The sequence below is a fragment of the Athene noctua genome, chromosome 6, assembly GCF_965140245.1.
Source record: "Athene noctua chromosome 6, bAthNoc1.hap1.1, whole genome shotgun sequence".
Taxonomy (NCBI): Eukaryota; Metazoa; Chordata; class Aves; order Strigiformes; family Strigidae; genus Athene; species Athene noctua.
The window spans coordinates 45414651-45428097 of NC_134042.1; the positions used below are offsets into that span (position 1 = coordinate 45414651).

Genomic DNA, 13447 nt, shown 5'->3' on the forward strand with positions numbered 1-13447 from the left:
ACTACAAAAGCCCCCTCATTCCTTTGTGCTGTACAAAGATACAGCAAAGACAAGGCCTGGAAAGCTTGTAGTCTAGAATACAGGGTGCACATATTTCCCTGTGCCTAGACAAGAAAGGGAAGAGAGTGTCTATAGGCTAATAATTAGTCTTCTGGTTAGAAGTTGCCTATCAGTAAAGATACTGGAGCCTCAGAAATGGCTGGGTAATGCACAGTTCAAGGAGAGTTTGCAGAGGTGGCTTATTTGCTCCTGCGATCCTTGTCCCAGTGTGCTCCCCAGTTTAACTTAATGCAGCCTTAATAGGGGCTGGCTGCTAAGGGTCTACAGCAGCTGCACGCAGGCAGACATCAGCAGAGACAGGCTGCCCGTGCCCCTTTCACACAGATTATAGCATTAACTCTTGCTGTCAGAGTGCAGTTGGGTGTAAAAACACATGCACTATTTCTGTGCCATTGAAGAGCCTCACATACAGGGGTAGATATTTAATTTCACCTTTAGGGCCATAATCAACCAGCTGTGCAGCTTTGTTGTATTTACAGTCAGTATCTAGTAAACAAAAATAATTTCCTGCTTGAGTGGGGTTGGCACATAAATATATCCCATATCCGCTTGTTTGAAAATATGCAGGCAGTTCTTTCTCAGTGTTTACATGCTACAAATGCCCTGGTTTTTATTGTGCTTATTTGCAGCATTACTGCTACTGTTAGTGCTGCTCATTTGTTTGAATTTGCAGAGCAGTGAAAAGCCAAGGTGTTCTTTGTATATAGATCTACCCAGTGAAACAGTAGTATACATAGTATGCAGAGGTGGATAGTTTGTCACATTATTAGTACCTTTACCATTGTATTATTAGAATTTACCTGGGGTAGTTCAAGTCCCTGAGGGCTCCAGTAAAAATAGACCAGCTGGCAACTGCATCTTAAGGAAGGACTGTGCTGGAGATGGCTGCACTAAGGTTATTCTGCTGCTCCCATGTGAGAGAATAATTCTTAAAAGAGAGGGCAGGAGAGGGCAAGGGAGAAAGAAACCATATTTCCCACGAACTACTATAAAAGCAGAATAGAAGGAGAGAAAACTGAACTCAGTGCACTGAGTTTTGTAAAATGATTTTAAGTGCAGAGGGTGTCAGGATCTTTTATCTATTTATTATTATTTTGTTTGTTGTTGATCCTAAAACATCTCTACATTAATGTTAATTACAAAAAAACCCCCAGTTGTTGCAATGTGTATCATGTTACATAGGGTTGAAACCCAGGGTCCTTTGTGACTGCCCAGCAAAGTACTGGTGCATGTGCTTTCAAGAAGCCTGTCACAAAAGAACATAGTAATGATTGACTGTATATTTAAAGATAATTTCAGTATAAATAATGTGAGAAAAGTTCTGCTTTCCCCTGTAGTAGATGTGCAAAAGGGAGCTCTTTCAAGGGCAGTAGCATGTGAATGGGTTTTGATGATTGCTTGTACAGAGACTGCAAAGGAATACTTTGTCCTGAGGGAGTTTGAAAGATCAATATGGGAATATGAGACATTATGACTATTTTAGATATATCCTGCTTCATAAGTATTTTACTTTCCTATTACTGGCTTGTTCTAAAATCCATTCACATGAGTAGAGGTGTTTTCATATACAAAGGTTTTACGTTAAAAAAGTGCTTACAGCATGTGTTGTGTTTTATTACATCTCTACCAAAGTGCGTCATCAGGATGCCAATTCTTGACTTTAAGTCCATAACATCTGAGAATATTCCTTTTTAGTAGAAGCAGCAAGAAATAAATACAAAATTAAGATTATTTTCCTGCAAATTTACTTGGGTTAATATAGAAGTAAACCAACTAAGATTGTTGAATTTATGTCAGGTTTGCATTAACAACTCTTTTCCTGAGAAACATCAAGTGTTTATGACTCTAATACAAAAAAAAGTCTAAATTACTAAAATAAAAATCAGGAAATGGACTAGTTATAGGAGGTTTATATGCCAAAATGTAGAATATTAGTAATAAAATTTTCTAACAGACACATGGAAATTTAGTTTGGGGGGAAACACAGTTAACAATGTGGTTTTTCCACCTTTAGGCATGCTTACGAGTCCAAGAGCAAAAACTCCAAAAATTTGACAACACAGTGGCTGAGATAGAAGAACTTCTAAATAGTAATGAACCTCCACTGGAGCTGCAGGTACGAAGAAGCTTTTACAGCTGATACGCCAGTACTCATTACTGCATTCCTGCTTCTTCCTATCATCTTTGCCACAATCATTTCTTGGTTTGACTTAGATCTACCCAAAGAGAATTGAAGGCATTTTGTTGGCTATTAGCAGTGACATTTCACTTGTCTTTCTCAAGCTGTTAGAACCAAACCGATCATTTTAAACACAAAGGTCTCTCTCAGTCTTGTGCCTTTTAGGGACTTGGACCTGACCCAACTGTTTTGTAGGCCAGCTGAAAGAGGCCAGTATCAGTGATATCTGACTTTTGGCTGTTGGCCATGAACAAGGCACAACAGACCTCGTCATCCCTTTGGGGATCCCAGCAACATAACATGCTGACAGTCTATTTTAAACTGTACCTTTACCTGGATACAGCTTAATGTAGCTTGTTAGTTTGTAGCTATTTGCATAGAGTGGTGTTTACTGTGATGCTTTCCTTTGGGATATCAAAAGGAAATAATCTTTTCATGTTAATTTCACACAACAAAGAACAAATCCTCCTGCAGTGTTTGAGACCATGTTAACCTACCTTGATCAGTTTCCTGAGCGTCTGCTCCCAGTGTCTGTGAGATGCACCTTGAGCTTGACCTGGTTTGGCTATTTGTGGGTTTATCCTCAGCAGGCAGTGAATACAGAGGAGTTTCACTGGGTGAAGTGATCTAAGGAGCTTAGGAAAGGTCTCAGCAACCTTGTACTATGTCACGCTGCTCCTTGGGAGCACCAGATGCCCTGAGCCCCCTGAGGTCATGTTTCAGCATGTGGCCATGATCCTGTTGAGTTACTGTCTCATACAGATCTGTAGAAGCCTTAAAGATGAGGTTAAACACCTCTTGCTCCTTAGTGACTAGTCTCCAGCCAGAGCTCCCCAGCTCTCTGCTGTCTTTGCCTGTTTTTTGGATCAGTGTGGGGAATTTGCCGCGATGGGATCACTGCAGAGAGGTGTGTTACAGAGAGAGCTGGCATCCTCCTTTTCTTGGTAGCTGAAGCACATGTAAGGCCTTTATCCAGCTGGGAGTAGACTGACAAATAAATTTGTTAGTAGAGCAGCACCGGTAAATGCATTGCTAATAAAGATGAACTGAGATTACTTCTCCCCAGAAAAGCTGGACTTAAATACTGTTATTTTTCAGTTTGAGGAGTGAAAGGGAAAGAAACCGGAACAAACTGTAATTGAAACATCTGGACTTCAGTTCATTTCATTGCTTTTTATGTCTGTCATGGAGTTCTGTAATATTCTAGGAAATCAATGCAGTATAATTTCTTACATATGTTTGTTTCCAATTTTAAGGTCATCAGATCATCTGTTGTGCAAAAAATGGAGCTAATAAAGAAGCTCTTGTCAATGAAGCAGAGGACCAGTGAACTCAGCGTAAATACAGCAGAACTAAAAGGAGACCTTGATCTGGCCAAGACACAGATTGGAATGACTGAATCACTTTTAAAAGCTTTATCTCCTTCTGACACCTTAGAGATCTTTACTAAATTAGAGGTACTGTGTCACAAATTGCACAACTTTTACAGTTTTGTTCATTATTTTTCTCCTGGACAAGTCCTCATTAAGTGTTTCTCCTGTGTAAGTTGTAGAATAACTCAGCTGAAGAGCCTGGCTTGAGTATTTCCTTAAGCTGCCAGAAACATGAAATAAAAGCCTGTTTTCAGCGAATGTTATCAGATGTAGTTAGTTAACCCTTGCAGCTATTGGAAATGGTTAGTGATAGGCACAACAGCATAGCATCCAAGATATGTTGAAGCAGTAGTTGGGGGTGCTGGGTTATATCTTTTCCAAGACTGGGTACAGAGGTTACCTTTGTGCTACCTGAGCGTGCTTGCAAGGGGAGCTCCCAGCAGGCAATTTCAGCCAACTTATCATCCTCTTTGCACCAGGGGGAGAGTTGGAGTAAGAGCTGCTTCCTGCATAGAGGTTCAAGGCAGGCAAGATTTCAACCTCCTGTTGAGCAGTGAATGGATTATGCACATTCTGGGTGACAGATCACTAGTGTCTGAGGTAGTGAAATCACAGGTATCAGAAGAAAGATATAGCTTTTAATTTATTCTCCCAGCTCCCTCTAAGTTATCTCTCAACTCACAGGGACTTGATATATAGATAAGGGATTTAGGGGTGGAATAGTGCCTTTGGCAGCTAAGGCATTGTAGCTTCTAGGTATTATATGCTCTGGAACATACTATATTACTGTGCACTTTACATATCTCTTCTGTGTGATACCAAAACGTGCATGAGTGAGTATGTGTTGAGTATGCCTACAGATGTATACGTACTGCTCAAGGAGATTCTAGTGCTTATATCTACCTACTGATTGCTTGTTAATGCCAATATACTTTAAGAAATTACTTTGACATGTAGGCAGGACCAAATGCTTTTGCAAAACTCTAATTTGTACTATAGCAGCTCTGTACAGTGAACTCCTGCTTGCACGTCAGAGTTTTATTAACAGGTGTCCTTTTTCTTAACTTTAGGAGATACACCAGAAAATTCTGCAACAAGAACACCATGTGACATTACTCCAAGAAGAGACGGATTGTCCTGATGTGGATGAATTAAATAAGCAGCTTAAATGTGTCACTGATTTATTTAACAAGAAGAAGCATGTGTTTCAAGACCACTTTATTGGTGTTCTGAACCGTAAGCAAACAAATTTTACATTTATGTACATTTATAGGTTTGTATTGACTATCATAATCACTTAAAGGTTATGCAATTAATTTCTTTTTGGTTTCATGTCTGAAACTGCTTCAGAGTTCTGAACATGATAAAGATTTGGATAAAAATGGCTTTTGAGTCCAATGAACCACTCAGTCTGAATCAAAGGATTTGTTTCTTATTTTTCCATTTTAAAAAATAGATAAAAGAAGTACAAAGAATGATTCAAGAACAAGTATCAGAACATTTCATTTAAAAATACAGCAATCAAATGTTTTAATTTTTTCCAGTCATTTTCCAGTCAATCCTAGTTATGAGAATGAATAGCAATATTAGTTCTTTTTTGTTTTATGCAGACATGGAATTGTGCAGGTGCAGAATTAGACCCAAAGGTAGTCTCATCTTCAAATACTTTTTGAGTAATATTTTTTTGTGTGGAAGTGAGAAAAGTTGCCCATAGGCTAATCTAGGTCTTGCTTACTAAAAGTGGTATGTATAGCAGACTGTGCTAAGTGAACAGGTAAGTTTATTGTCTATTAATACTGGATAAAAATAAAGTATGAACTGCAGCATTCTCTGTCACATGATCTGTAGTGAAAAGCAACCTTTGACAGTAGCACTGATAAATGTAATTACAAATGGTCTGAAATCTTAATGTTAAATAGGATTTTCTTTTACAGAATACAATTAATGAAGAAAATTGGAATTTATCTTTTTTCAGGTCAGTGCAAGAATTTTAATGACTGGTTCAGCAGCACTCAGCTGTCTTTGAAGGATTGCTTTGACCCCTCAGAAACAAAACTGATACTGGAAGAAAGACTGCAGAGGCTAAAGGTAAAATATTAAAATGTTCTAATTTCTAAAGCTGATTGTTCTTGAAGTTTTACTTTTTTACACAGGAGACTATTCTTGGGAGTGAATTCACCTACAGTGGTTTTGTAACTTGAGGCTCAAAGAACATTTTATGTAGCTTAAAGCATTAGGACAATAAGTGGAATGAAAATAAAACTTTAAATAAAATGGAGTATCAGTGTTCAAGTTCAGACATTGTTGGGCAAGTGAGAGACAGACAGTAGTTAGTGAAAATCAATGGACCTTGACCACATACTTCACTGTGCAAAGATGTAGAATGTCAACTGTGTAGAGAGTAAAATGAAATTCTAACCCCCATTGCACTCAAATGTGGAAAAATTTGCATTCACTTCATTGTAGCCAGATTTTTCTTAAGTCAGACAGAATCAACATAAAAGAGTTGGAAAAGCCACAACACTGCAAGCAGCAATCAATCACAGTTAAGTGGCAGGAGGAAGACACAGTGATGCCAGTGTTAGATTTGAATGCTGCTTGCCTAGTTCTTCTGTGTGTATTCGTACTTTAGAGAAGAAAATCCAAGTTGTCTGCTTCACTCTCCTTATTTTACAAACAATAACTTTTCCATTTACAAGCGGAATAGTCATCAAACTGTAAATTAATGTATATTTCTTTTCAGGAACTGGAATTGCTTTAGAAAATATTAGTCGAGATAACAGGAGTTGAAAAACTCTTGTAACATTAATATCTATTATACAACAGCAAATTTGACAAATTCATCTCGTTTGTGCTCTTTTGCAGCACTTCCTAACATCTGAAGGCAAAGACAGAGAAATCCAAGAGGTTAAAACTTTATTGAATAAAGTGAAGAATTACTTGCCCAAAGCAAGCGTTAACCACCTTAACAGCCGTGTAAGAGATCAAGAAGCAGAACTACAAAGATTGATCTCCAAATGTCAGAAACGGGAAAAGGAACTTGGTGCTTCTCTCCATCAGCTCAGTAGGTGGGGAACTAATGTAGTTTATGGCATTTTAATCACAAGTGATATAAAATGATTCATGATTAAACAGCTATAGTGAATGGCAAACAACTCTGCTTTTTATTAAAGATGGTATTTTAATAAAGGGTAGTGAGTGTTTTGTTGTATGCTTCACGTGTTTTTTTTGCTCTGTAGCAGTCTCAGTGTTACATGGTAGTATGTGCTCATGGATAGTTTCAGTGACATAAACCAAGATGCTTAAAACTAAGCCTGTGCTTAAAATTGATCAGGTGCTTGATCAGGTCCATGGTATTTATGTTACTTTTTCAGCAAAACATTGCTGTCAGCAGGGTTTAGTCATGTAATGCCTCTCATTTTGACCTGTGTCTGTATTTATACTCTATTTAGCCTCGAAGAAAGCAGCACGGTCTTGGAAGAATGGCTCACTGCTCAGGAAGAAAAACTAGAAGAGACCAAAAAAGATGAGACAAAACTTGAAAACTTCCATAAAACATTGTTAATGCAGAGGTATTATTTTCTTTAGTCTCTAAGAACTGTCTTCTAAAGAAGATTGTTCCTTCTTGTTACAACTAATAGATGTTTATTAATTTTTTGTGTTTTTCAGAAAACCATTTGACTCCATGGCTCAGCTAACAAATTCCTTGAGGGAGGCTGGGCTGACAGGTGAAACCATTGCAGAAGCCAGTGATCTTATTAGTAGATACCAGACACTGATAGCACATGTAAGTGAAATGGCAGGGAATACTGAGAGACTTCCAGTGGAAGGACAAAATTTTGAGGAACTTGCCCAGGATGTTTCTTGCTGCATCAAAAAGCTTGAGGAGGCTGTTAATAACCTGACTTCACAGGAAAATGAGCTGCCATCAGACGAAAGGATTAATCAGATAAAGGTATTGTGTTAAATGTATTCCTTTTCCACTTCACAGGTCATGCTAATATCGGAGGAATGCTTGATGAGTCAGTACCTCCTAAAAGATACTGTCACTACTGATTGCCTGTGGGTTTGTGGCTTATTTGGGGACAGGAGGGTGTTTGGGTTTTTCTTGGGGGTTTTTGCGTAGTTCATTACACACATAAGGTGACATTCTTTCCTGCATCTCTGGGTAGAGCAACACTGAACTCATAAGGTGCTGATGGCCGTGCACCTTCCCATTATGGCCTATTCCAAAGGTGGAGAAGGGAGATCAGGAGCGTAGCTGGGGCATCTGAGGAGCCTCTGCAAAGTGTGTGGCTTCTCGAGTGTCCTGCAGTGATGCTGTGCTGGGCTGCTCCACTGCCTCGGTGGGCCTCTCAAGCCCCAGTGTTCTCTTTGGTGTCTAACTACTTAGGAAGCCACCTACCAGAGTAGCCAGAAATGAGGATGGTGGGATTTACATGTTTTGTTCCGTGAAAGGGGCAGTATTGTGACAAATATCTCTCCCTAAGATTTGGAGCCTTTTTTTATTTGTCAGGACAATATTGTTTTTGTTATGAAGAGAATAATCAATAAATCAGCCTCAGTATCCCAGCCTTCCCGAAACTAGATTATCTATCTGGTTATGTATCAGTTGTGATATATTGGAAGGAGAATTCTTTTGTCTTGAACAGCAGTATACAAAGTATGAAAAAAAATCATTGGTAACAACGTTTATTTTGTAACCAAAAATCGTTGTTTATGTACTGCTTTTGCTTCTTGTTTAATACAGGAAATCACAGCCCTCAAAGATGCAGGAGAGGCCAAAATACAGAACATGGTAGCTCTGGGAGAAACTTTAATGAGAAATGAGAAAAATAAGAAGACATTGGTTCAGCAGACTATTTCTGAGCTCCAGATCAAGTGGGAAAGCGCCTGTCAGCTAGCCACTGAATGTAGAAGGTAATGTGAAATTTGCCAAGAAGCAGTTCAGAACATTTACTGCTATACTGACTTTCTTCTCTTCTTTGTGCACCAGTTCCTTTGAATTTGTGTTCTTTGGGGCAGAACAAGATACCTACAAAAATACTTCTATTTCTGCAGTATTGTGGAGGGGCATGTCACAGTTTAGGCTGAACGATCAAGTGGGGGCTGTAGCCAGGAGGTTTAAGGGGGATAGCAGGACAGCTGGTAGGGTCTGCCCAGCTTGCCTCAGATTCCTTTTTGTTACTAAAATATCTCATCCAATCTTGGAAAAAAAAAAAAAAAAAAAAAAAAGAAGCGCACCTAATGCTCCTTGTTTCCTTAGACTGTGCAGTGAGGGCACACTGATTTAACCACTGCGGTGTCCTCTCTTCCCTGCAATGTGATCTGGGCTCTGTACCCCAGGCATGGTCCCCCAGCAGAGGTGGGATCTACCTTTGAAAAGATTTGTACTGCTTCAGAAGAGAGTTTGGGGTAAAGCCAGGAGGCTGGTATTTTTAAAGTAGAGTTTTTAAAGCCTGATTTATTCTGGCTCTATGACAGTCTTTCTTGGCTGTGACAGCTGGTAGTGTTAGGTCAGCAGAGGCACTTTAGTGTCATTGGCACTGTGGCAACTGTCTGAGAGCCAAACTGATCCTTTAAAACATGCCAGATGATGCCAGGTGTGTTGTGAAACATAAAATGAAGTTCTGATTTTATGCATGCAGATGTTTTCCAGATATTTGTCTGCTGTAATGTCCTTGAACAGACTTTCAGTAAAATCACTGGTAACTGCTGTTGAGATCAATGGAAGCTAGAGTAGGCCTACTGTATACTTTTTTCAAAATGTCCTAGGAATTTATTATTAAAAATAAGTATTTTTGAGAATATTCAGTTGTCTTTTCTTATTACTGAGCACTCAGTACTAGCAACACAAGTTGTGTTCAGGAAGGTAGAGCATTGGCCATATAAGATCCAACGCGACAGAATTAAGAGCACCCTCTTCATAGTATGCTCAAGACAGGAGATGAGGTGCTCAGCATGTCTGAAGAGATGCTCAGGACCTTGCAGGATCAGGCCTGTGAATAACAGATATGACATGGTAATGACAGCAGTGTGAAGCTGGAGTAGGGAACTTAAGAAGCAAGAATACCTAACGTATGTGAGGCTATGCTTTATTTGTCATTTGACAAAAAAGACGAATCCTGAGGGGCAAAAAACAAAACACTTAAGCTTTGTTTTTGTCCTCATTTATCCTGCTGTACTTTACAGAATTATAACCAGACTTTATTTATTTGGATGTGTTTATGTGGGATCATATTTTCAAATATTGGCATTTAAGTTCCATCTGGAAAATATCTGTGCTTCATCGCTAAATGTGAACATACAAATGTTACTTTTCTCTCAATGATTAGCTGCAAATTTCCTGTGGACAAATGTGGTGTGTTCACCTGCAGCAGATCAGTGTTCATGCTTATAAAGCACACAATTTGAAATCTAGTGGCAAGGTCAGAAAAGAAGGCACTGGATTGTGCTAACATGACCCATACTGCATATGCTGGTTTTGTTGTCTGCATCTGTAGAACATAGAACATTCCTTTTCAGGAGACCGTCATAAGAAGTTGTAAAGGAAAACAGGTTCATAGTCATATTGTAGTTTTTAAACAGAACTTCTGCTGTAATGCTGTAATGAAAAGCAGAAAAATACAGAGCATGAACATCACATCTCAGATGCCAGAAACTGTGCATGTATAGGTTTAAGAGGGTTAGTCCCTTGTCCTGCATTTAAGTCCAGTTTAGCAGCAGTAACTTCAGTGTTTTTCATTTTCATCACCTTGTAAACTCCAGTCTAAAGCTTATCAGTAATTTAAAACATGAAAAGTATACAGTATGCTCAAATTCTTTTTATTGGTTGACTTGTCCACAATTTGACATTTTCTAGCTAATGAATTAAAAAAGAAAATACTATTAAACACAGTATTTTTTCTTAGCCCTCAAGAGCAACTCCAGTTCAACAGGGAGCAACATGAGCAAAGCAAAGAAGATCTGAGGCTGGCTCTAACTGAACTGGAGAAACAGCAACAGGAGATTGGTGTTGCCCTTCAGCCTGGTTTGCAAGAGAAGCAAGCTCAGCTGACAAACTATGCCAACCTCCTGCAGAAAGCAGAAGACTTAACTTCCCGATTTAATGAACTGAAAAGTCAGGAAGATCACCTACAGGGTCACACTGGGGATCCCTGCTTCACAAAGGTGGAATGGTTGGAATTAAAGCATCAACACGAAAATCTGCTCAGCCAGCTACAGGTTGGAACCTCACTTTCCTCATGAGATTATTGGTATGCCTGTTGATTGTGGTTCTCACTGTCTGCCTGTAGAAATCAGCTGGGAAGTTTATGAGTAAAACTGGAGTGGTGGAAGTTCCTCTGTAGAAGGGCAGGGAATTCTTCCCTCTCTCTCTCTCTTACTGTGGGGAAAAAGAGCACTAGAAACTCGTATTTTTCACCACCTTCTGCTTTGTAGAGGGATAAATGTTTAAAGAAATGAGACCAAGGTAAGCATGAAGAATATTTTGTACTTGTATAAACAGATTCAGATAGCTATAATATGAAGCATTTGTTCCTATGATCGCCAAGACATGGTAGGGTTTTCTTGCTTTTGGAAGGATGGTTGAATGTTTTTTTTCTTCGTCTTGTTTGTTACTGGTTCCACCCAGTTTAGCACAAATTGCATTTGCACCCTATGTGGCATTCGCATCTAATCTTTCATCAGTTTTGAATGGAAAACGTCCCTTTTAGAAGTATAAATATCCCTATTTAGAAGTATTTTAGACGTATATTTAGAAGTTCATGGTGGAGTCCATGATGGGCTGGGAAGAGGGTAAGATATTTTTTGTGCACCTGTGGTTAGCTGGATATTTTATGGCAAACAAAGCAAGTTTTTGTGCTGCTGAAGTCCTGGAAAAGCTGTGATAGTCTGCAAATGAGTTATATTTGTTTGAACTAATGGTGAACTAATCCTAGAAATTCCTTGGTTTCTAGGCAATAGTGCAGACATTGGAAAGTCATGTTCAAGAGCACCAGCAGTTTCAGGATATGGTAATAGGCCTGAGCACTGAGCTGAAAACTGTCTCTGAGAAGCTTGCTGATCATGAAGGTTCAGCAATGGAACAACCATCAGCTGAGCAAAGCCAATTGAAAACACAGGTATGTTGCAGGTTTTACATCATGGAGAAAGTGGGTCCATGCCGTAGGGGCTTGTAGAAACCATCGCATTTATAAAAGAGAACTGCTAATGGTGTCAAACTGAAAAACGAAGAAACCTTTCTAAAATATAAAGTATCTGTGGAGTTCCTTTATCAAGATAATTGTAGGCCTAAAACTGCTCTTAATGCACTGAGTGGGCCTTTACTGTCAGCTGAACTGAGGGTACAATTGTCCTAGCCCAAGCACACAGGCTTCTTCCAATTTGGCTGGTTGGGTGTTTTTTTCCTCTCTGGGCATAATGAGGAAAGAGATCATTAAATTTGGTGTTAGTAGGTGTCTTTAAATTAGCCAGAGTGGAAAGCTTAGGAAAATGTCTGTGAGCCAAATTCAATTTGAGAAGTGTCCTTCATGCATAAGTAGACATTCTTTTGCTCTTTGGCAGAATGGGTAACAGTCTTGTAGCTGTGAGCATAGAGAGCTACTGAAAACTGAAACCATAGCACAAATATGGATCACTGTAATTCCCCTTCTGCCAGAATTTGTTATAACTCTAACAAGTAAAAAGGAATAGGAGAGGGAGGGGTTTATCTGTTTAGAACTTGGAAATGTCACCATGCACCTCACAGCATACTCTCTGATTATTTTATCACTGCCATAATGCTCATAACTTCAGGTGTTCTCTGTTCATAAAAATGGCTGACTAAAATTACTGGTTTAGTATTTGGCTTCCTGCAGCAAATAGGTCTGTGTGTACTTTTCAGCACAGTTTGTTGTTCCCAACAAATATTTATGATTTTAGTGATTGACTTCAGATCTTAGCATTAAGTATATTGACTGAAGGTACTTTTTAATAAAATGTTTTCTTTGTGTTTAAAGGAACAACAAGGACCTCTTAGTCGATGCGAAGACACGTTAAAGAAGATTTTGGTTTTAGCAGAAACTATTAAACAAAACACCTCTTCACCAGGACAGAAGTTTATTAAGGATGAGATTGAAACACTTCAGATCAAACACAGGAGTCTGGAAGAAAGACTTGAAAATGTCAAGGAAAAGGAGAAAAATATTTTCAGTGAAGCCCTTGAGTTAAAAGATGAGTTTGGTAATGAAATACAAATGGAAGATAAGGCAGATACAAGGCTGAAGAGAGAGGTACAGATCACTTCTGATACTCCTGTTGCTGCAGAAGAGAGCCACACAGCAGTGGAGTTAAAGGAGCCTTTGGAAATGCATGATGTGAGTATATTTGTTGACAGTAATTGCAGAGGAAGACTGGTTAAAGAGGCATCTGTCTCTCAGATAACTTGTATATTGCAACCTTAATTTCATTGAAATTAAGCCTTCCGTAAATAAATATGTATAAATCAAAGATGTGGACAAGAACTCCCCTAACTTGTTTTAACAGGTCTATAACAAGCCAATAATGTCTATTCAAAACTGTAGTTCTCCATTTAAACACAACTTGTGTATAGCTTTCTCTGGCACATAATTAGAGCAGGTATCCTTGGTGAGGATGCAAAGGGACAAGGTTATGGTTGAGAAAATTGCAGATGCACCTCTGCCAAAGAACTTGGAGAGCTTCTGTTAAACCAGAAGACTTGTTTATGTCTGCAGTGCAATGTTTGTCTTGTTTGGTTTTGTAGATAATTTTTACCATTCAGAGATTTAATGTTAAAATACAATGTTTACAGTCACACAAGCAGGTTTTCTTTTAT

At 38.8% G+C, this 13447-nt stretch overlaps 1 protein-coding gene across 3 annotated transcripts in view; it reads left to right on the forward strand.

The window, feature by feature from the left end:
* The window catches only part of SYNE2 (spectrin repeat containing nuclear envelope protein 2), a 195187-nt gene that overhangs the window by 58853 nt on the left and 122887 nt on the right, over positions 1-13447 (forward strand). For all 3 annotated transcript variants that reach the window (XR_012633818.1, XM_074908851.1, XM_074908852.1), the window contains exons 34-44: positions 2075-2176; positions 3496-3696; positions 4683-4848; positions 5588-5700; positions 6478-6680; positions 7065-7184; positions 7282-7567; positions 8363-8532; positions 10524-10836; positions 11571-11735; positions 12612-12968. Coding sequence is in view for 2 of the 3 variants with exons in the window: in XM_074908851.1 (XP_074764952.1) it covers positions 2075-2176; positions 3496-3696; positions 4683-4848; positions 5588-5700; positions 6478-6680; positions 7065-7184; positions 7282-7567; positions 8363-8532; positions 10524-10836; positions 11571-11735; positions 12612-12968 (2196 nt within the window). In the remaining variant the exon portion in view is untranslated. The remainder of the gene's footprint in view (positions 1-2074; positions 2177-3495; positions 3697-4682; positions 4849-5587; positions 5701-6477; positions 6681-7064; positions 7185-7281; positions 7568-8362; positions 8533-10523; positions 10837-11570; positions 11736-12611; positions 12969-13447) is intronic.